Source organism: Odocoileus virginianus, chromosome 5, assembly GCF_023699985.2.
Source record: "Odocoileus virginianus isolate 20LAN1187 ecotype Illinois chromosome 5, Ovbor_1.2, whole genome shotgun sequence".
In the NCBI taxonomy this organism is placed as follows: domain Eukaryota; kingdom Metazoa; phylum Chordata; class Mammalia; order Artiodactyla; family Cervidae; genus Odocoileus; species Odocoileus virginianus.
Window position 1 is genome coordinate 63,231,621 of NC_069678.1, and position 24,638 is coordinate 63,256,258.

General features: G+C 44.0%; 1 protein-coding gene across 2 annotated transcripts in view; it reads right to left on the reverse strand.

Annotated features, from left to right (window-relative positions):
• Positions 1-8,455: 8,455 nt before the first annotated feature.
• PGM1 (phosphoglucomutase 1) overlaps positions 8,456-24,638 on the reverse strand; it is a 65,289-nt gene continuing 49,106 nt past the window's right edge. For both annotated transcript variants that reach the window (XM_020885637.2, XM_020885626.2), the window contains exons 8-11: positions 17,692-17,827; positions 14,692-14,875; positions 11,665-11,799; positions 8,456-9,113 (exon numbers count right to left, since the gene is read on the reverse strand). In XM_020885637.2, coding sequence (XP_020741296.1) covers positions 9,024-9,113; positions 11,665-11,799; positions 14,692-14,875; positions 17,692-17,827 — 545 coding nt within the window. In that variant the 3' untranslated portion in view covers positions 8,456-9,023. The remainder of the gene's footprint in view (positions 9,114-11,664; positions 11,800-14,691; positions 14,876-17,691; positions 17,828-24,638) is intronic.

Consider the following 24,638-nt stretch of genomic DNA (forward strand, 5'->3'; position numbering starts at 1 on the left):
ATTAGATTTATTTCTTAAAAGACCACACTGGCTATTATAAGACTGCAATGGAAATAAAGGGGTAGAAGCAGAAAGGATTTCAGATTCTAGGCAAACTAAAACATCTCCCTACAACATAGAAATTATCTAGAAATGCTCAATAAACCATAGCAAAGAGGCTTTTAAATGCAGAGTAGAACTTGTGAGAAAGCATGAGAAAATCTCTGGGAGGCAAAGACAAGGAGGAAATTGAAGAATGGAGCATCGAGTAGCTGAAGCTACTTTCCCTTGGAAGTTCTTCCAGTCTTAGGTAACCAAGAAACTCACATTTTAACAGCCGTAAAAGGAGGAGAGTCTTAGGTCTAAATGAGATGGGCATTAGATCTGAGAACCTTCCTACCCCTGCCCACACCCCCACATAAAGCTGGGAATTTCAGTAAATCGTGCAATAATGGACCAGGGAAAAAAATGTACCCATCATCAAGGAGAGATAATAAGAAAGCATTTGTGTCTTGATCTGGCCTCTAGGTAGAAAAAAGCCGTCACCTTCAAGAGTATATGGAAACGAGTCTTCTCATGGGTTTGCGGTTGAAATTCATTCTGTGTGCACGGTCCTGAAATCTTCAACTTTAAAGCAATTCCAAACAACTCAAACCCTGGGGAGTACCTGAAGAAAACAAACATACACTTTTCTAGAGATCCTTAATCTAGAATGCACTCAGAGAAAATTTCTGCTGAGTATGTGTCACAGTCCCATGCTGAGGTTTTCAGCCATCTTTTTCCCCCTGTGATGATCACATGGACCTTTAGTGAACAGTGGCCACCAGGGCATCCCTGACCCCTTCCTGACCCCTTCCCCGTCTGCCTCTGGCCTTCCTAGCTTCTGTCCTCATGATTCCTCTTCCTACCTGTGTCTGAACTGAACCCACCGTAGCCTTGATATTTGCATCATTTCTCAGACTTGGAACTCCAGTCTCCTTCTCAACCGAGCTTGGGATTTCCGGTAGTTATGCTGCCCCCCAGAGACAATTTTTCTCCATCGTTTATGCCCAGCCTGGCTTTGAGAGCCTATGTTCCGGCACGACCCCACATCCACTAGGCCCTTCTCAGTTTGCCCTGACCCTGCATTCCTGGACCAGGACAGGGAGAACAGGAGAAAAGGAGAGGAGACCAGGGCAGGTCTTCATCCCAGTCTGTGACAACTCGTGGGGAGCTGATGTGGCCTGTGCAGCCTGGCTGCCTCCTCACGCAGAGCCCCTGTGCCCTCTTGTTGACCAGGCCTGAGTCAGGCAATGGGTGTGGGAGGCTCTCCTGACTCCATTCCGAATTGAGGAGTGCATGAGGGGGCTCCAGAAACCCGAATTCCTTCCCACAGCCCGGGCAGTGAGGCTGGCAACACTGAGTTCTGAAAGTGCGTGTCACTCAGTCGTGTCAATGCTTTGTGACCCCCTGGACTGTAGCCCACCAGGCTCCTCTGTCCGTGGGACTCTCCAGGCAAGAATACAGGAGTGGGTAGCCATTCACTTCTCCAGGGGATCTTCCTGACCCAGGGATCGAACCTGGGTCCCCTGCATTACAGGCAAATTATTTACTCTCTGAGCCACCAGGAAGTCCTTCAAATAATTGTCTGACTTAGAGAAACAGGTCCAACACAGCATCTTTGTGAAGGAAAAAAAGCCACCAGCAGTCCAGAAACACTAAGGGAGTGAGCTGGCAAATTCGCCCTGTGCTACATACCCACCCGCTGTCCTGAGAGACAAAGGCAGGAACTTGACAGCCCTGACAGGTCAGGAGAATAAGCACAGCCATGGCGCCCTTCCGAGCCAGCCCCTCAAGGTGTCACAGAGGGACACAGTGGGCCCCGTGAGCTCACGCATGGAGATGTGTTTTGCTAACAGCTCTGGGTGGAAGCTGACTCTGGCCCTGGGCTGTGTGCCCTATGCAGGCACCCGGGACCCACCATCCCCACAGCTCTCCATGCACATATGCCTTCACCTCGTGCCCGTCATGGGGAATTGTCATTGTTGGTTTAATGACTTTGCTCTTGACTAGCACATGGTCTCCAGTATAGCACGGTGGCCGGCACATAGCATGGGCTCAATATAGCTATTAAATGTGTTACATCTGTGTGTGCTAAGTCGCATCAGTTGTGTCTGACTCTTTGCAACCCCATGGACTGTAGCCTGCCAGGCTCTTCTGTCCATGGAATTATCCAGGCAAGAATACTGGAGTGGGTAACCATTCCCTTCACCAGGGGGATCTTTCCAATCCAGGGATCAAGCCCAGATCTCCTGTATTATTGGCAGATTCTTTATTGTCTGACCCACCAGGGAAGCCCTATAAAAGCTAGAGCTAATAATAAATGTTCACCTTTAGGATTCTGATAAGGATTCAATGACATGGCATATATAAAGTGATTAAATGGTATCTGGTACTGAAAAGATGATCAAAATATATAAGTAGTAGTGACTTACACAATTTGGGGAAATAATCTGATTGCTATATGTCATGTTTACTGCAAATCTACCTATTTGACAATACTGTTGTGGAGTCAGATTCAGAGGACTCCTACAGGTGAGGCTGCAAAGTGGCAGATGGAAAAAAAAAGTGGCAGATGGAAAAAGCCAAAGTGTAGAAAAAAGCTGGGACCATGACCTTAAATTAGTGAAATCAAACTTTAATTCACTACTGAGTTTAAAAAACATCAGCACAATTATTTTACTAATATGTTTTGTACTATTTCCAAAATCAGTCATGATTTATCTCATTCAGCAGTAACTACTAATTTTCTCCATATTCGGCATCAACTGACAGACTGACTGTCTGTATTCAAATGGCTTTCATACCCACAAATGTTAGTTAAACTTTTGTATATTCCTCAGAAGTAGCGAATAAGTTTTCATTGACATTCCCACTACCACTAACAAATATTTCTTGTCCAGTGCATTGTATTGAGGTGTCTGGGGCCCTATCTGGACTTAGTAGAAATAGTGCTGCAATTAATTAGATGTACAATGTGTCTGTCATGGGCCTGGGAACACGAAACAATAGCACATGTCTATACTTGGAAAATTGACAAATGGATGCTCTCAGCAAAAATAATTTCAAGATTAAATTCATTCTCCTGCACATCTGACTCAGAATGGTATTTTTAGTGGGGGAAAATACTAATCTGAGCATTGTGACAGTGTTTTCCAGAAGATAACTATAGAGCTTACAGCCACATGTAATGTGACCTTGCCACTCCACCAAGAAGAGGTAGGTGTGATGCCCCATCGCTAGAATCTGGGCTGGCCTTAGTGAGTGGGTCATCACCAGTTGGAGGTAGCAGAAGTGAGGCTGCCTGACTCCTGAAGCTGGGTAGGAAAGGTGGCCCAGCTTCTGCCTGGCTCTCGTGACACACCTGCTCTTGAGAAGCTTTCTCTGGAAGCCAGCACCAGATTGTGAGGAAAGCAAGCTACACAGAGAGACGGTGTGTAGGCCAAGCTGCCGACACGCCCAGCTGAACCAGCCTTCTAGTCTGAGAGGCTCTGGATGATTCCTGCCCCTAGCCCATGAGTCATTCCTAGCTGTTCCAGCCTTCCGGGGTGAGGGCTCAGACTTGGTGGAGCAGAGATAAACGATCTCCTCTGTACCCCGCCTGCTTTCCTGCCCCCAGAATCTGAGCCTTTGTTGTTCCACCACTAAGTCATGTGCAACTCTTTGTGACGCTATGAACTGTAGCACACCAGGCTCCCCTGTCCTTCACTGTCTCCCAGTGTTTGCTCAAACTCATGTCCATTGAGTCAGTGATGCTATCTGATCATCTCATCCTCTGTGGGCCCCCTTCTCCTTTTGCCTTCAATCTTTCCCAGCATCGGGGTCTTTTCCAATGAGTCGGCTCTTTGTATCAGGTGGCCAAAGTATTGGAGCTTCAGCCACAGTTCTTTCAATGAATATTCAGGGTCGATTTCCTTTCAGATTGACTGGTTTGATCTCCTTGCTGTCCATGCAAGTTTAACACTGCTAGTTTGGTGCTTTGTTACACAGCAATGGTAAACCAAAGAAAGCATCCCAAACACCACGGGTGGGCGGAGATGGTGGACCAGCTTTCTCCTTCACTGTGGTTGTGAGTCTCTGCACAGGACAGGGGAACTCTCAAAGTTTTCATTTCTTTATCTGGAATAATAATAGCTCTCTGTTAAAGTACAGAAATGAAGTCACAAAACCAACGGAGACCGAGCTTCTATGAGACAGAGTGTTTATGAAACAATGCTGTCATGAAAAGCAAATGACTGGTACTCTTGACCAGCCTTTCTGTCAACCGGAGAGTGGTGCTCTGAATCATGAAAGACATGCTTTGGGGAAAATAGTTATTACCCTTCACCCACAAATCCAACTTCGTATATCTAGGTACAGTTTTCACATTTGGTAAAAACAGAGCCAAAACCCTCAATACTTCCCACAGGACCAGCAGACAGACACGAGACATACTCTTGCTGGCAGTGACCTCCCTTCTTTTGGATGATGCCACGCCAAGTTTGTGAGACTGCTTCTTGCGTCTCCTAACAGGAATGGAGGAGAGCCACTCAGTCTCCCGAAGCACACGCTGCGTGCCCTACAGTGTGAGGCCCAGGGCCAGCCGCCTGCCTGTTCCCAGTTCCCATCATGGTTTCCCTTCCAAGAACTTGCTGGGAGATTGGGGGAGTTGGGTCTTGTGCCTGCCTTTGTTGTGTCTACTCCTTGAAGAAAAATAACTCCTTTCTATTTTCAGGCTAAATTGGTATTAATAGACCCCTCCTTCAGTTACACCTGCAGTTAACTTAAAAAAAAAATTATTTATTTGGCTGCACCAGGTCTTCATTGCTGCAGGTGAAATCTAGCTCCCTGATCAGGGATTGAACCCAGGTCCCTGCATTGGGAGCATGGCGTCTTACCCACTGGGCCACCAGCTAAGTCCCCACAACTAACTTTTGTAGCAATGGAGATAAAATACTTTTAACATGTAAATCTGTGTGTGTGCTGTCACTTCAGTCATGTCCAACTCTTTGTGACCCCGTGACTGTAGCCTGCCAGGCTCCTCTGTTCTTTGGATTTTCCAGGCAGGAATACTGGAGTGAGTTGCCATTTCCTCCTCCAAAACATGTAAATCTAGTTTTATTCAAAGTGACCATGATATATTTCCCATCCCCTACCAGGGTCCATGTTGACACTCTGTCCTGGGTACTTCTCACCTGCAGCCTCTAAAGCTTTATGAGTTTTTGGTGAGCCAATCACTAACTGTCAAAGTTGGTCAACTCACCGACTTTGTAGCCTGCCAGGCTCCTCTGTCCATGGGATCCTCGAGACAAGAATACTGTTGTGGGCAGCCATTCCCATCTACGGGGGATCTTCCTGACCGGGGATCGAACCTGGGTCTCCCGCAGTGCAGGCAGATTCTCTATCATTTGGGCCAAACACTGGTGAAAAAGGCAGTCCCTGCCTTCCAGGGTTTCCAGGGCAGTAGGAGAAATGGAAGGCTATTAGCATAGGGTGTGATAAGTGCCATGAAGAGGGTGCTGCTGCAGGAACACTAGAAAAAGCTCCCAAGCCCAGGAAAAACTTCTTGAAGAAGATAGTATTTAAACTGAAGCCTGAGGAAGGAGTAGGAGGTGGGGGGTATGGGGGAGGGGAGGGTGGTGGAGGAAGGTGATGCAGGCAGAGAAGAGCAGGTCTGAAGGCCTGGAGGCAAGACAGCACAGCATTTCCAGAGAACAGCAGGTGGTTTCATTCCTGAAGCACCCAACAGAAGGAAGAAGTCAAAAGAAGGGTGGGGGGTAAGTGACAGGCAGGCTTGCAGGGTCTTGTAGGCCACTCAAAAACACTGGGACTTCAGCATTTGAAAACCACTTAGTGGTGATGAAAATACTGGCTGAGAAGGGCCAAGATGAAGGCAAGAGGCCATGAGGGGTCCTTGTCGTAACCCAGGCAGGATGCAACGACTCTGTGCGCGATAGCTGCTGTCTCTCACATCCATCTCCTCTTGCTGCGGGTTCAGAACACAAAAACACGAGGGCTGTGTCTCTCATACATGATGTTTTCTGGAAGATTCTTATATAGTAGGCCAATTTCTGTCTGATAAGTCAACAGGAAATAACAGCAGCAGCAGCATGGATGAACTCTGGGGCTGAGGAGGCAGAGAGACCCAGGCCCCAGAGCTGGCCTTGCGGGCACTGCTATGAACTCGGTCTTTGCTGCCATTCTCCAGGAGGCAGGCCCCACCGGCTGAAAGCCTGGCCATTTCCCGGGCCTGAGGAACCTCTATGAACAGGAATCTGCTTTTCTGAGATGAGAGCTAAATGTCAAGAGGGAGGGGAAAAGGGAAATTTCAGAGTTGGGCCCCAGACAGTTCAAACCCAGTTTTCTCACTGCAATCCTCACCATGCCCCAAAGAAAACAGGGCTGACTCACAGACCACATCAGTCCTAGGGGCGGGGAAGCTTGGCTGTGCGCTGCTGGCCAGTCTCTCAGGTCTCATCTCTCGGCATTCCTGGGGGGCACATGTGTTGGGGTGTCTCTCTGGAAGCCACAGATGGAGGAAGGGTGGCCCATATCCCTGCCCACCCCCACTGCCTCTTGGCCCTGGCCACCTCCCTCTTTCCCCCTTGAGCCATCAGCTCCCAAAGCTGCAGCCAAGTGGATTAGGGAAAGCAGCTAAATTATGATCAAGGATGAGGAGGAAATTCTTGAAATTGTTCCAGGGGCCACAGGCCTGGAACTGTCTGCAGCTGATTCAACAGATGGGGAGGCAGAAAAGGCTCATGGAAAGCAAGTAGGACTTGGGGTCAATATTCCACTTCTGCCACATGGTATCCGAAAACCTGGGGCAGCTTACTTAAGCTTCTGTTGAGCTACAGTTGCCTCAGCTCTAAAGGGGGCACAAGCCTGTCTCCCTTGGAAGGTTACTAGAAAGCATCTAGCCCACTGTCTAGGCACTTGGGAACTTTGGTTCTAACAGCTTATGTTGCCTACACAATCCCTAAGGCACTTATCCTACACAGCCTTCTCTCTGTGTGGGACTTCATTCCTCCAACCAGTCTCCAAGGCAGCTGGAGGGCAGTAACTATGTGTCACATATCCTTTCCTTCCTAAGGCATCTCACACTCAATGGGGCAGTGTGTGTTTCCTGGCTGACCGATATACCCATGTATTAAGATCCCAGGCGGGGCGGGGGTGCTAGGCAACAATGCCAAACCTAACAGTCTCTGGCACCCAAGGCATGCAGTGAAACCTTTTAATAAGTAAAATATGGGGGCATTTGCATGCCTTTCTTCCACCTGTTAGAAGTAGCCGGTCAGTACCAGAGGCTGCCCTGCCTGGGAACATGCCATGCTTCTCCAGTGGCGTGAGCTCGGACAACAGCTGAACCTCCTGTAAAGTGGGAAAATTCAAAGTACTTACATCGTAGAGTTATTGGCAGCACTTACAGAGTATATGGAAAGCACTCAGCACAGTGCCTGGAGTAGGATTAATTCATGTTCAATAAGTACTCATCTCCATCTCATCATTATCAAAGCTCAGTTCTGTTTGCTGGGCGGGACACCCTTGTTAAATGGTAACACCGGAACTCTCACCCCAGGTAAAGGCCCTGCTGCCTGGGATGGGGAGTCCACCCTGGGTGGGGGAGGGGGGCACAGCTGGGCTGCCTCTCTGGATCAGTCCATACAGCAAGGTGACTTTGTGAGAAGTGCCTTCCAACCACAAAATGCATCCCAAATATTTCAATTATGGTTTATGTTTTTCCTATACTTTAAAATCTAGGAAGAATATTGTAGGCACCATCCTAGTTCCCACTTGTTGGACAGCCTACTGTGAATGAGATACCCTGCCCCAGCTTTTCACAGATCCACTCGCTTTATGTTCTCAGTGACTCTGCAAAGTTAGAACTATGTTTCAAGCCCAATTTAAAGATAAGGAGAATGATATTCAAAGGTTATTCAAGGTTTCAAGTGAGATTCAAACTCAGGTCTGCTGGCTCCCAAAACTATGCTTTTAACTACTGAGTTACACTCAGGGGTTGAATGTAAATGTTCTAAGGTGAATAAGATGCCAGTGAGCTCAAGATTTCCAGCCAAATGCTGGTGATCCGGCTCTCAGATTCCGAGAGTTCTGCCTGTCCCCTCAACAGGCAGCATGGCATCTAGGTACCCAGGGCACAAGGCAGTCTTTGCTATTTAAGATCTCCTGAACACTCTCTTCCTTCCCCTTGTTCCAAGTTAACCATGTCGAGCTTAATTTATCCACCGCGGAAGGGTTCAGGGTTTGGTTGACCCTGCTAAGATTTGAAATTACAGTTCTTGAGTCTAATTTTAAACCTAGTGCAGAGAACTTTGTTTTTCCCCTAGCTAGGACATCCAAACAAAATACAATACCACCCTCCCCCTCGTAAAAAAAAGAAAAATCTGGTTTCTTTCTGAAATCCAAAGAGCATTTTGTAAGAAAAAAAGACACCAAGACATGGTACCTTATTTTGCTTTAATATCCCAAAATACTTGTGTGAATGGGACTATGCTGCAAAATGAGAGAAAGTTGTAGACAAGTACGTCTCCCTCTGAAGAAAGAAGTGATTGGAGAGAAGGCACCAGAAACTGCGTTTTGCTAGATGACATGTAAACATTAAATGAGGGAAAGGCTCACCAAGGAGAAAGGAGTTCTCACTGTCATATCATGGGGCAGATCCTAAGGATGGACACTGGCCTCGTACACTGATGCTCAGCCTCCATCTTCCAGTGCAGTGTAAACAGGACCCGATGCTAAGGAGACAAACACCCACACAGCGGCGGTGCACAAGGACACGAAAAGGAACCCACAGTAGCATAAGCCCCTGGGCTTCTCTTTCCCACATGGCTCCTGCAGGCATGTCAGTTGGCAGAGCCTCGGAATAGTACCATTTGTCAACAGCTGGTTAGTGGAAAAACCAAATCCTAAAAAGCCTGGGTGAATGCATTTTGTTTCTGTCTGTGCTCTTCAATCAGATGACTCGGAGGGCCTGGGGTGGAGGGACGTACCACATCTGGCCTGTCTTCTTAGGTGATAACAGTGGGGGCAGTGCGTCCCGTCTTTTCCTGGAGCTGGGACACCTTCAGGGCAATGGAAATGAGGGGAGCCAACATGACCTGAGGGAGACAGAAAGAGAACAGTCTTTGCCACCACCTTCTCCAGAGACAGATCCAGAGCTCCAGCCCTGACTTGGCCTCTGAGCTCTAAAGCCTCATCTGTGTACTCTGATCTCCCCAAAGCTCCTCAAACTCTCTAAGTCTAAAAACAAAGACATGGTTCTTTCCCCACAGAAGAAACCTAGTTCCAGCATTCCCTATGTCAACAATGTAACACCACAGTCTATCATATATAGCGAATAAACAATCAAGAGTTGCTCTTGACACCTCCTTCTCTCATATTCCCATGGTTAAACCCCAGCATCCTAAGTGACTGATCTTCTATATCACCCAGTTCTCCCAATCCCAGTGCCATAGCTCTCGCTAAACCAAGTCCTCCCTCTTACCTGGAACAATGGTGCTTCCACATCAGCTTCTGCACCCTCCAATTTGTTTCCCACACTCTAACCAAAAATACCTTTTCAAAACACAACAACATCACCGCACCCCTCACCACCCCTCGCCACCTACTTCTCACTTGAAAAAAAAAAAAAAGTGAAAGTCGGTCGTGTCCGACTCTTTGAGACCCTGAGGACTGCAGCCCACCAGGCTTCTCTGTCCACGGAATTCTCCAGGCAAGAGTACTGGAGTGGGCTGCCATTTCCTTCTCCAACTTCTCACTTAAGGAAAAAAAAATGAATCCTGCTGTTGCTTAGGTAAATAAATATTTTTAATATGAGAAAAGAAAACTATGTATCTAGTTGAACTGCCCATTTTATAGATGAGGAAACCGATACCCAAAGAAGTGAAGTAAGTTGACCTGGTGATTCAAGGGCAGAGCCAAGGGTAGTTCATGTTCTATTGCCCACTGTTGCTTTCCCTCACCTGAATCTCCACCAACTCATTAAACCTAGAAGAAAGCTGGAGAACCACTGCACAGGCTAGCATACCACTTGCCACTCCCCTGGGGGCTCCAACAGCCCCAGTGAAGTGCTGAGGCTGAGTACCAGCAGCTCCAGAGTAGGGGAAGGCAAGTCCCCACTTGGAAAGAAGGTACCTCTGGACATGTGGGCACTCTGCATCCTTCAGTGCCCTCCCATCTCCTAAGGACTACAGTTTAGATGAGACATCTTTCATTCATTCCTTGTATCTACCATGTGTCAGGTATTAAGACAGAGAAGCACAACTTCCTTTCTTGCTCTTGCTCTATTATTCTGTGGGTCTACAAGGTAGATACCATTGTCTTTGATTTTAGTTTTAGGGATGTCGTAACACCACAGGGATGTGGCAATAACTGAAACTGGTGCCTGGCCACTGGAAAATCTGAGAAAGGGAAGTATCCTTTCATTTCTCTCTTTTTGTAGTAAAAACAACTGTAAGAGCCACTTTTTCTCAAAAGCTAATCCCATATGTCAGCCACAATATTCTGAACTTTGCATTCATTGTCTCCTTAAATCCCTATGACACTGAGGTAAGTAGCATTCTGCCATTTTACAGACAAAGAAACCAAAGCTCAGGACATTAAAAAGGACACACAGGTATTAAGGGCAGGAACTGAATTTAAAACAAGATCTCTCTAATTCCAAAATCGGTGCTCAAAAGCACTGTGCCAGGGGTTTTCAAATGAGTTTCACAGGATTCTAATTAGGTAGTAGAAGGAAAAAGCTTTGTGGGAAAACAGGCGTGGCGAACACTATTTAAATGGGCATCTGTACTGCAAGTCCCCTCAGAGCTTTAAGGCACAGTGTGTGTTATGAGCTGCCAAGAAGGGGCTAACCCACCCCCACACTTCCTAAACTGGTTTTGGCTCTGGAATTCTGGTTGGGGAGCAGCTCCTAAGACAAGGAACAAGGATGATGACTGTCCTCCAAGTCATCAACCCGGGCTCCCAGGGTCCCTCCTCACTCTGACATACTCCTGGAGACACTCTGGGTGGGGCTGGGAACCCAAAATACAAGTTGCAAGTCCAAACACTCTCCCATAAAGACCTTTCTTTCTGGGTCATGAAACAGCCTCTCCCTCCCTAACCCCTACTCCAGCCTTCCCTACCCCCTACCCCAGCCCTCCCTACCCCCTACCCCAGCCCTCCCTACCCTGTACCCTGGACCAAATCTGGAATCAATGTGTGTTCTTCCAGGGAAGGTGACGAGACCTAGCAAAGTGACAAATAATCACTGACAGATCAGAGCACCAGACTGGGGCTGATTCAAAGATTAGTTCGCTTGAATCTGCCACTTACCAGGCATGTGAACCTATTAACTATTGCTTAACCTTTCTGAGCCTCTGTTGCCTTATCTGTAGTAGGGATATTAATAGATAAGAATAAGAGATTTGAGAGTGAAATGAGTATACCAATTTGGATAATGGCTTTAGAACAGAGCTTGACAAATATAAAATGCTCAGATAGTTGTTAGCTATTCTTGTTTTCTGATGTACTGAAGGACGCATGAAGGAAAGAGAGCCCACCTGTTGGATCATTTGAGAGATGAGCTGTGATGACGCTGGCAAAATGGAACCACTATCCCTCCCTCCAACAGAAAGAGCCAGCCAGGGCTCAGGGTTCGGGCATTACCTGGGGGTCCTGGTAGATCTTGGCGAGATCCTTCTCATAGCTGTCGATGTATAGTCGGATGGTGGCTCCCGCACTCCCAGTGCCGCTCAGTCGAAAGATGATGCGAGAACCGTCTGCAAAAATGAGCCGCAAGCCCTGGGAAAGAGAACAGCATTTGTTTTTTCTCACCCCTAGAAGGGAGAATGAAGGCTGGAAAATTCTGAGGGGTCCATTTGAAGATCTAACTTCATCCACACTGGATCAATCGTAGGATTTTGAGAAACAGCCTCAGTTGAGCCCCAGGAGCCTGCCCTTGGTCAGCCTGTCACTGCATCCAGCCAATGGGGGCTGGCTTATGGAGGAGAAGCATCTCCAGGGTCAGGTGGGAGACCAGATCCTGGGGAGGCTGGCTGACACAACACCGGCCTTCTCATCCCACTTCCCTGTGATTTATGGGCTAACCATTCCAGTTTGAAGCTTAATAAATAAGTAAATAAATAAATAAGCTGTGGTAGATGGAGAGGGTGGGATGACTTGAGAGAGTAGCATGGAAACATATACATTATCATATGTAAAATTAGATAGCCAGTGGGAATTTGCTGTATGATGCAGGGAGTTCAAACCTGGTGCTCTGTGATGAACTAAAGGGGTGGGATGTGGCCGGAGGTGAGAGGGAGGTTTAAGAGGGAGTGGACACATGTGTACCTATGGATGATTCATGTTAATGTATGGCAGAAACCAACACAGCATTGGAAAGCAATTATCCTCCAACTAAAAAATAAACCAATTTATAACAAGAAAATACAAAAACAAACAAGCTGCTAGATACAGAGAGTCAATGTCCAGATCAGGAGGGAAACACGATCAGAATGGGCTGAAACCAGAGCAGATGAAGTTTCAAGTGGACCAGAGGATGGGCTCTTTGCAAAATCCTGATAAAGAGCCTCAGAAAGAGGTCAGGGGGCCAGGTGCCCCAAATGGTAGAGGTGAGCTATTCCAACCTATTGAGCAGGATCCAGTGGTCAGTCTCCACCAATGCCTGGTGATTCAAAGCAGGGTCCAGGCGGGTGCAATGCCAAGCCCAGTCTCTCTCTCTCTCCAGCCCTCTCTCTTCTCTCTCTGGCCACATCTCTTGTCCTCAATAATCTTGATTCAGTGGGAAAAGGATGGGGACTCTTGAGGTAAGAAGGCTGGGTGAGACAGTTACTTGAAGACCCTTCAGTCTCGATAAGGATGTCAATTCTTCCACAGAAAGAAGTTTGTATGAAGCTGATGACCAACCAAAAGGAAAGATACTGCCTCTCATATACTATTTGTCACCCAGTCCCATCCAGTGTTTCATCGTGCCACTCAGCAGTGAAAACCCCAGAGGACCTTCCCAGTTAGTCAATGTGGGGAGGACAAGGTTAATATCCATTTACCATTTCTTGCTTTCTAGGCGTATACCAGAGTTGGTCTCCTTCCCCACAGCCTCAACCTGAAGCTTCTACGTTCTTTCCACTTGACTGTAGATGCTGTATCTACTTCAGAAGATCTTCCCTCCTCCCTGGTTTTTCTGCTTATAGACCATGGAACTGCTGACTTCCTTAGGGTGCAGAGAGCAGGGACTGTGCCCACGCCGATAGCCCTCCCATGCACACTGCAGACGTGGGATGCAGTGCAGAGTTCAGGGTTACTTCTCCTAAAGGTCTGTTCTCTCTTTGAAGGCTTCACCACAAAAACTGCTCTGCTCCGCCACGGCCTGGGCCCCACCCTCCCCTTTCTTACACCCACTCCCACCTCAGGTCTCTCTTTTTCTAATGAGCTCAGACATCATTTACAATCATCCAGATTGGACCTAAAGTTCTCCTAGACGGTGAAAAGGCATAAGGGAAAAAAGCCATGGGGCCAACATTTTGAGAAAGGGATACTCCAGGCACCGAGGGTCACAGTGGCCAGGCTCTATCCACCCATCCACTACCTGCTCTCCAAAGAGAGACTTCAAATAAATCCAGCAGTCCAATTCTTTCAAAGTGTGCTGGATGCCTTGAGAAGGACCAGGCCAAAAATCTGGATCAGAAAAAAGAGCTAATTGGAAAGCTATAGCAGAGTCTTATCTCCCCCTTAATCATCTCTGTTTCTATCTTTTTTTTTTCCTATCTTTTTTAAAAATATTTTTTTAATGTGGGCCATTTTTAAAGTCTTTATTGAATTTGTTTCAATGTTGTTTCTGTTTTATGTTTTTTGGCCACGAGGCATGTGGGATCTTATTGAATCCGCATCCCTTGCATTGGAAGGTGAAGTCTTAACCACTGGACCACCAGGGAAGTCCCTCTGTCTCTAAATTCTGAGTCCATTCTGTGACAACAGCAACAGAACCAGAGGAGAGAGGAGCCTGGGCCCGGGTATTTGTGAGGAGCCTGGAGAAGGGCTGACAAGCCCGCACCCTGGGTGCCCAGCACCCAGTGAAGGAAGCCCTAACAACTCTGTCTCCATCTAGATATGGTCCAGGGTCTCCACTGTGATGCACACTGCTATGTTAGGGTCAGCTTCGAGTCATGTGCTACAGGTGATAACAGTGAATGTTTCTAAGTCCACAAATGGTTAGTCTGTTTTTTTTCTTCTTGTTAGAAATTAGGATAGATCACAAGAAACATCTATAAAGAGATCACTCTCATGCCATGCTGGCATTCTGCTACAGTTTCTTGAGAGAAAGGAAGGAGGTTGAGATCGAAGGCAGCAGCTCTCCATCTTTTTAATATTCTAGGGCTCTTTTCTGTGCACACATCAAAGTGACCTCTTACATTGAATTCTGGAGAATGTAAAAGTCCTTCTGGAGTCGAGACTAAGCATCCCAGAATGAGGGCATAGCGGTGAGCATAGCATCAGGGAAAAAACCATTTTACCTACAAGTACCTGTGCAAATCATATGTGACTTGGCAGAAAGTCACTTGAGAAAACAGGGCAGCAAAAGACAAATGACCAAGAAACCTTTTTCTTTTTTCTCTTGAGATTTCAGAGACCACGCTCCAAGGACTCTCTCCCACGTACACATACATCTGTTCCTACCTGATTTCTTGAAATGCTTCCATCCACCGGATCGCTGTACTCAAAGTTATCAATTTTCTCCACAGTGTAAACTTTATCACTCACTGGAAACTGTTTCCCCACAAAGGAGCGATCAGAAATCAGGGCCTCCAACTCCTTCATCATTTTGTTTGCGCCCTCAGCTTCCACCTCCTCATAATCATACCTGGGAGAAATCAAAGTTGAGGCTGACTTCGAATCACACCAACGGATATCAGCACTTTTTGCATCATTTGTTTGGCCCTCCCCCCAAACATCTAACTTCAGAAGAAGCTGGCAAAAATATGAGTGTGTAATTCTCTGGGGATGGAGCAGGCCAGGGATGAAAGGAAGCGTTTGGAGGGTTTCAGGAAAGGGTCAGGGGCTTCTGAATGAGCAGAAAACTCCCATTTGGGCTTTTCTACAGAATAAAGCTCCTAGCAGCTTCAAAGGCTTTTGAGAGATGCAATCTAACATTTAATCACCACCTCCGGAGGCCATAGAAACAAAAGCGGTGTTATCTCTAAAGAAGGCTGCATGAAGGCAACAGATGACGCAGGCACTGCTCTTCCAAACAGCTGGAGCTTCTTTGGGAGCCATGCTGGAAGGCTCCCAGTCTGGGACCTGCCTGAGGCTGCTGAGATGCTGGCTAAGGAGAGTTCCAGTCTCCACAGGAGCTTCCCCGAGTAAGGCCAAGTTTTCACTGGCCAAATGAAGGAGCCAAACCCTAACTCATTCTTTTTTTAAGCCCTAACTCTTTACACCTGGAACGCCTCCCTCCTCTCAGTGAGAGTGGATTCTGATCCACAACATCCACCCTGACAGAGCAGCCTGGTGTGGATGCAAATGGGCCAAGAGAAAAATAAAAGCATATCACAAATGAAAGGCTATGACTGTTATTTTTCCTCCAAGAATTGTTCTTGACTTCTTTCTTGTGAGGTTAAAGATTCTTACAGGTGGCTTTTCTTGTCCTGGTGGCACACACCCTCTTGAGAGAGTTATTTTTTAGAGGCTCAAGATAGCAGAGTCTATATTTATTTGCAGTAGTGAAACAAATATATATGTGCAAGATGACACCTCTGAGACATGAGAAATACCAGGGAATTAAAGCCAGCTATTCTGGCTCCAGGATTCTATGAATCAAGGACAGCAGTCCCCTTAATCCTGAAGTCAGCTCTTTCCCCCAGTTAAAATGATAAACAGCACGAAATTACAACCAGGTGTTTGTGCTTCACATCTGTGACCTTTGGGTGTTTGAGGGAAATGTTCTATAAATCCTAGGCACAGAGGGGTATAATGGAAAGAAGCTGGGCTCTGGAATCAGACAGAAGGAGCTATGAATTCAGCCTTCACTGGTTACTAACTGTGCAACTATGGGCAAGTTGCCTCATTTCTCAGAATCTCAGTTGCCTGATCAATAACTGTTTTGAGGTTGATGTGAAACAAGGCATGCATAGAGCACTTTTGTTAAATAAATGGAGGGTAGAATGGAATCTTAACTAATCACAGATTCAGGTTCTAAGGACTTTTTTGGTAATACTTGGTTAGAAGTTATTTAAGATTAACAAAAATATGTTGGTAATTTTTAGATGGAGGCTTCTAACTGATACAAGAGTGACCCTCTCTTTGAACAAACTGTTGTAATCTTAGTCTATTCTCTCTACTGTTCACTTGTTAACTCATTTATCTATTCAAAGCATATTTATACAATGTCACTATGAATTAGGTGTTTGGTGATACCATGGAGCACAAAAACAGACATGATCCTGCCTTCGTGATCCTCTGGGCTCTAGAGAGTTCATGACTGCTGTTCTGAATTACCAGATTTTTCTGGTTCTTAGAAAGTAGAGATTCTTGCTGTATTTGCAAGGGCTACTGTGTGGCAGATATTACTTACACCTTCCACCAAAGAATAACTTGAGGGAGGAAGACAGCAATGAACTTGTCCAAAGTTGGAAAAAGTTTTCTGATTAAGGAGACCAAGTTGCTTAAGGGTGAATTCTTTCTTGACTATCCAAAGATCATGGACCATTGAATCTGTGATCTAGTTTTTAAATTCTCTGGTCTCAACTCACCTATTTTTGTAGAGATGGCAACTGAAGTTCAGAGAAATTATATCTCTACATTTCTTACAGATAAGTAATTTATCTAATATCTTTGCTCTCATATTTCTTTTCCATAATTAGAATAGTGAGATCCAGGGGAAAAAGATCTGTTATTTTTACACTTACTAGGGGAAAGGCAAATTGAAATTAGTGAAAAGCACACTGGAAAAAATGTTAATGTATCTTAAAAATAGAAATATGTATCATAAAGAAGACTTACTAACTATTCTAAGTATTTTGTCCATTGAGAAGCCCCAGTGCCTGGCAGAAAGTAGGTACACAGTCAGTATTTATTGAATCAATGAATGAAGCATTGACAACTACACAGCCTTTAGAGACCTATTTTAATGAGTCAGAAAAGTTGATTTAGACTAAGCATAATTGTTTCCATAATTTCAGAAAAAGTTTCCATATTTTCAGTGTCTCAGAGTTTATAAAACACTTTCAGACTCATATTTCACTTAATCCATTCGATAGCTGGACTGCTATTTCCATTTCTACAAATGAGAAAACTGAGTACATAAAGAGGTTAAATGACTTCCCAATCTACTAGGGGGCAGAAATAAAATTCTAATCCATTTTTCTGAATCCAAATCCATGCTATTATCATGCCCATCTGATAGGTACATTTAAAAGGCTGACAAAACATTCATTCTTTTGAATAAGTTAACTAAAAATTTTAAGCCTTGTTCTTTATAGCTAACATAAAAGCTGACTTCATCTCAACCCCAACTGAATTGTTTTAAAAATCCACAATAGACTTAAAGATCCCCAATAGATGGAAGTGAATGAACTGAGGTTTTATTAACACTTAAGACAGGAAAGAATCTGTATGCATGAGATTTCTCTCTGCCCACTTCCCCGCACTACCTCTGTTCCTGGCCAGGCTGTGGCTTACCTGGTGAAGAAATTCCGCCCATACTTTTGCCAGTGATCTTTAAGAATGTCCTCCACACTCTGTTTGCGGGTGGCTAGGATGGAGAGCCAAGCAAGGACAGCCCAGAGACCGTCTTTCTCACGGATGTGGTCAGAACCTTGTGGGGGACAGCAAGCAGCTGTGAGAAGCGTGACTCCTCTAAAATACTTGAGAATAAACTCAGTGGTAAACATGATCCAACCAAAAGTCATAAAATTTTACTGAGAAACCTGAATACACGGAAGGAACCACTTATTGAATAAAGCCACATACTACTGAAAAAAAGTTGATGCTTTCCTAAGTAATTTAGAAGTTTAAGGCAAATGCCAATAAAAATGTCAGTGGAATAACTTGGTGGAATGTGATACATCAATTATGAAGTATGAATTTGAGAGGGAAAAAACAAAAGAATATGACCATTGTGAATTTTTAATAATTAAAATAATTAATTATTATTCATGCAACAAAAGAGAGCACCTGGAAAGAGACCCAAACACATATGAGACCAGAATAAATGATAAAGGTGTCACTTCAATGCTGTAAGAAAGAATGGATTACTTTTTAAGTAGTATTTGTATAACTAGTTAAACAGTTGGGAAAAAAATCAGTTTTTTCCCTATAAAATACCATGCCCAAAAGAATTCCAGATGAATTACACATTAAACACCATGCCAGAAAGAATTCCAGATGAATTATACATTCAAATATAAAAACTGAAAACCTTTAAATACTAGGATATATATATATATATATCCTATACACACACACACATACACACATACAATTGTTTTTAATCTTAGAGATGGCAAACACATAAATTCAAAATTCATAAAGGAAAAAGTCTATTTGTCTACTTAAAAATTGGCATTTATATCAGCAAAACTACTATGGATAAAATTAAAAGGCCATTGACAAACTAAAAAAAAATGTAAAACATTTGCAAATAAAGTAGATGTTTAAAACAATATAGAAAAAGCTCTTATACATTTAATAAGGAAAAAGCAAAGCCTGAGCAGAAAAATAGGCCATAAGAATATAAATAGGCAATTCATCAAAAAATGAATACAGGTACTGATTAATATAATACTTATATATATATATATAAAATATAATATTATTTTTAAGAAGACAAATTTAAGTTAAAGCCACAATAAGAAACTGCTACTTGTTTGACAAATGGCCACAGATTTAAAAATGAGAATACCTAATATTAGGGAAGGTATAAGGAAAATGGGATTCCAACATGCTGTTTCTGGGAGAGTTACAGTCCTTCTAGAGAGCAATTTGGCAAAAAATATGAAAGCCTTAAAAATGGATCTGCTTGTGGATCCAGGAACTCCAGTTCTAGGACATCTTTCTTTAACTAACAAGGGTTTAGTTAAACAAACCATAGAAAATCTGTCTCTTGCTGAGGTCCTTGCTAAAATCTTGACTGAAAATAACAAAGTAGCACATTTGAATGTACTTATATGCATGGAGGGGTCTTGCCAGGTGGCACAGTGGTAAAGAATCCACCTGCCAATGCAGAAAACACAAAAGACGTGGGTTCAATTCCTGGGTCAAAAAGATCCCCTGCAGGAGGAAATGGCAACCTGCTCCAGTATTCTTGCCTGGAGAATCCTATGGACAAAGCAGCCTGGTGGGCTACAGTCATGGGGTCGTAAGAATCTGACATGACTGAGCAACTGAGCGCGTACACCCACACACTTATGCATGAAGCCCCTTCTCCAAGAACCTGATCTGGAACAGAACTCTCATATTTTGCCTTTAACGTCCTTATTCTAAAAAAAAAAAAAAAAAGCAAATGATACTGAGCTCCACTTTCTGATTTCTGTAAAGGATTCAATACAATCCCTCTAATAATGTTTTGCATATGATCATGCCTTGAATTCTTCATGTGACTCTCTGTCCTTCTTGACTTCTCACTGGGTCTTATATCCTCAGAATTGTGAGAGTAGCACAATGCTGGCAATGAAGCATGAGGTAAGTTTGTTTCCTTCCTCTCATCATCCTTTTAGACCCAGCTCAAATATCTTCTCCAACCTAGCTCCCCGCTTCTCTAGGCAGTTATGAGCTACTTGCTCTTCTTATATAGCAATTGCTTAAACATGTGGTCCTGCAGCATGCTTCCTGCTCAAGCCTCAGTAATTCATTTATGAGTATTTCACACCTCAACCATGTATTTCTTGGAGGCATCTCTTATTTACCCTTACATGGAACATATTAAATAACAGACTGTGAAGGAGCACATGAATGAATTAATCAATTAATTAATCTACTGCAACATCTTCTCTTTCTCTTTTTTGGTTCATAAAAATACACATTTTTTTCCCCTCCGAAGAGTCTTTCTAAGACAACACTTTTAGAGACAGTAGTTCTCAAAACCTCTATGCTGGCAAAACTAGAGATATTAAGTAATACTTTTAGCACGTTATACAAGAAAGTTACAAATGTTTACCTAATTTTGTTAGCTATGGACTTTTATTTATTTGCCTTTACTGCTCTTTCAAGCAACAGAAAGTTATCTCTCTGGCTTCTACAGCTTTTGCAGATGATGATATGCTTTGGCAACAGTTTACCCTCAGCAGTAAGATCCTGGCAGCTACCTCTGTATATGAGAGTTCATGACAGGAGTGTATAGCTTGGAATTATTTGTCTGTGAGCCCCTAGGTTCGTTTTTCTTTATTCTGTCCTTCCTTCCTTTTTGTTTTCTTTTTTCTATTTTTGGGGGAGGGGGAGACTAGACTGAAAGCATAGTGGGCAGTATTCCTTTGTGCTTTTCCTGTTCTAAGAATTAGCTTTTTCCTTTACGTAGACATGAAAGTAAAATCTAAAAATCTTACCCAACTTTAACCAAGTTACTTGGAGATAACTAAATCACACACCTAATATTTTTAAACAAAATAGCTGCCTTGTACAACATAAATATTATCTTCCATTTATACAATCTCCAGTATCTTTTGAAAATTCTCATTAATCTCACTAATCACCTTGGATATATCAAAATGCTGGGTAACTCTGACTAATACTTAAGGAGTCTGGGTAAATTTCATTCTCTTTAGAGTTCTAATGAATGATGACAAGTTACTAGTGAAAAAGAGGCAATGGTGTGTAGATGTGTTTCTCAAGCTACTGTTGTTTTTGCAGGTGTGGCAGTTTTGGGTCAGTGAAAAACGCTTTATATTTAAGAATCAGAAAACCTGAACCTGAAACTTACTTATAAGCTGCTTGAATTTGGACAAATCACTTAACTTTTCTAAGCCTCATTTCTGAGCCTCATACAGTTTCTTCAACTGTAAAACGGGGGTAATACCACCTTTCTCACACAATTTTAAGACTCGTCTGTGAGAGGGGATGAAAATATTTTATAAACTGTTAAGTACCATGCAAAGCAGGCAAATTCTTTACTGCCTATGCAACCAGGGAAGCCCAAGTACCATGTAACAGTTGAAACCAATACAAGATACCATTATGAATAAGAGAAGAATAAACTTTTAGGGAAAATTAATACTCTCCACTATGTCATTAAGCTTTCAAGAATAATGTCCCTGAACTATACATACTGGGGAAGAAAATGGAATAGAACCTAATATGCTCTTTTTTTCTGTGCAATGGGATTACAGTGTTTTTCTCTTCTTCTCCAATTTTCCTATTATGAATATGAATTACTGGTATCACTTTTTAATTTAAAAAAAAAAAGAAGCCAAGCCCACCTAAGTATAAGGAAAGGGAAACACCATCAGCAAGCACCATTAGTCCTAGCTGCAAATGTTGCTTCAGGTCTCTTCAAACTTGGTCCAGTTCAGGGACCAGCTCGGCCCATGGGGATTCTGCCCTTTCAGCATCTTCAAACACCTGTCACTTGACTTTGGCCTAATCAGCACCTTGTGATATGTATAAACTCTGCTCAGTCAGAGCACACTCTGGGTCCTAGCCAAGAAAAATGTCAACCTTTGCTGAGGGAGCCAAGGGCCAACAGTTTAGGGATTAGGTTTCATTTACCGGTATGAATACCTCAGGAGTGCCCAGGCTCCTGCTGTTGCCAGGCCACGGTCTGTGGATGGGCCACGACAGCTGAAAAAGGGCTCCGCAGAGTTCTCTGGAAACCTGAGCATCTGCCTGTCTCTTTCTCTGACCATCTCTATTTCTCCTTCCATCTCCTAAACATGCTGTTTTCTCTATCTGCAAATTTCTACCCCACATATAACTATTAGCCTGGCTAACACCTGCAACTACTTTCAACTTCCTTCTTGTGCAGGATGCCTTCCTTGTTATCCTGTGTTCACACCGTGCCTGTCCTTACCCCACCCTACACTATGCATTGTACCTGGTTCGTGCCTGGCGTGCAGTCAGCTCTCAGGAAGGGTTTGCCCCAAGAACGACCAGCCCCCAGCTGACTGACTGGAAGGTCCAGCAGCCCTGCTCTGTCCACAGTGCCGTCCTCTTTGGCTTCTACTCCATAGATGACTTCCCTCTGAAAGGGCAGGAAAGCTCCTCAGAAAGCCTTTTCCACCACTCCAGCCTTCAAGGGGCAGCTCCCCCTCGGCAACCCTCAAACTTTCCATTTAGCTATTTATCCTGCACTGCCTCATAACGGCCCCTAGAACTTCTGTTTCCTTTGGAGGAGATTGGTAAGTGCTTGACAGGCAGAAAATGTGTCTTAACCCAAACTCCATTTTACACCCAACAAGTAAGAGTCAGTGTCTACCATGTTCTAAGGATATGAGAAAACATTGAGATGAGTGAGACGCGTTCCCTGCCCTCACAGATGAGCAAGGTGTAGAGCCAGACATGCAGGGAACAGTTTAACTGAGTTAGTTATAATTAGGGTATCAGCCCGGTTCTGTTGAGATAGTCTGTCTAGGAAATTTCCCAGAGACAGGATGTTCTAACCTTCCTGTGGGGAGATTTACCTACAAGAAAATGTACTCGAAGGCATGCAAATCAGAACAGGCAGAGAACTAGACAGAAAAACCTAAACCCCTCACCACAAAACCAGGTTAGATGCCCTGGGTATACAGTCCCTGGCACACCCTGTTTCGGATTCTATTGCTTTGCACACTTGAGATAACCTGGCCAGGGTCTGACTTCCTTCCTCAAATGTGGCCTCCATGGAGCCCTCCACAGGGAGGCTGTGCTTACCACGGTGTTCCCAGAACCCAGCTCAGTATCTGGGACAGGGCCAAAGCTCAATAAACATTTGAGGAATGAGCTGATGAAGTATAAATATGAAGGGTCTTTCATAAGAAATTAAAATTAAAGGAAATTTGCAAAGCATGAATGCTGTACTTCTTTAAGAGACCACTCCCATATAATACATATCCTCTCTAGAACCTTTTCAAGATGGGACAGGAGAAAAATATTGCTAACCTCTAGACTGGGCCAGATCAGAATTTACTGGCCTATTTTCATATGATACCAAGTTAGTCCTCAACCTGGTTTCCTATCCCTCTATTCCAAGCCCCCTCCCTCCTTTTCACAAGGAAGAATTTCAAAAGAAGTGACATCCTAGTTTATTCAGTGACTTCACGTTTCTTCCCATTTTCCCAAGAATTCAAGATTTCCCTCTACCATTGTGTATAAACACGTACATCATCACCCACAATTTGGGAGGAAAATAACTGTACCATGAGGTCAACCAAAAACAGGAAGTTCACCCTGTCCCGTTCTGGTACCATAACAAAAACACCTTCTTCCCTGGTGTTTGTGATACTGATGCCTGAGGAGTATCATAGCCTTGGTGGCCACAATAATCACGTGAGACAGTCGCTGTTTCTCCACCATGAACAGACTAACGTGTAATTGGTAAGAGTAATCTTACAGCTTGTGCATTTAAATGCTAGTGATTTGTTTTACTTGGTGAGCCAGTTCTTGTGAAATCTGACTCTTTCGCACCTCTTTGCAAGTAAATTTCTCCCTTTCTTTTATAAAAGGTCATCTTGCCTCACAAAGACCGTGGGTCTTCAGCTCTGCACTATGGAATAGAGTGGTGCTGAGTCCCAGCAAGAGTCCCAGATTCTGCCAGAGGTGAGTGTTTAAGCAGAAGAGCACAGACTAGACACTCATGACTCCATCAAAACACAGAAAACTACATTGGATAATGTTTAAAGTCCTTTCCTTTCCAACACCAAGACTCTGGTTTGTCTGAATGGAGGGTGCCAAGTGAAGAGTGTGTTCTTTCATTCATTCAACAAGTGTTTGCTGAACACTTATTATATTCTGGGATTTACACCAGGCTCTGAGGATATGATGGAGAACAAGACAAATATGACTCCTGTCCTCATGGAGCTTACAGTATAGTGGAACCAACAGACATTAATCGAATAATTATAAATACTTGTAAAATTACCGCTGTGCTATGTGCGAGGAAGGAGAGGTATGTGGTGCTGTGAGATCCAATAATAAGGGGGTTTGACCCACTCTGGAAAGTTAGGGAGGCTTTCCTGAGAAATTGCCTCTACTCCAACTTAGAAAAACACATAAATAAATGAACAGGCACTTAATTAAGCTATAGAATTCAAATATTTCAAAGCCTGTAGGATCACTAATGCCCATCCTGAGGAGCTCTGTAAAGGAACTGTTGGAAATATTTTCCAACAAGGGACATAGCAGGTGGGACCTAACTCGTCTCCAAACAAGAAGATCAGGAGTTCAGTTAAGTAAGTTCAGCTGCGCTCACTCAGCAGTGGTGATCCATGGCTATGAGCCTGGCTTTGTAAATGTTTTTCTCATAAATATTATGGAACAGTTGTCTTTTTTTTCAAAGAGAAAGAGAACAAGTTTGTGGATTTTTCTCAGGATGAATCCTTTCTTTTGATATAAAAGATATCAAAGGGAAGATAAAACCATGGTTGGCACTTAGTATTTGATGATGGGTTAATAAATAAATAAACAAGAACAAGCCTTAACAAGGAATAATTTAAAGCCTA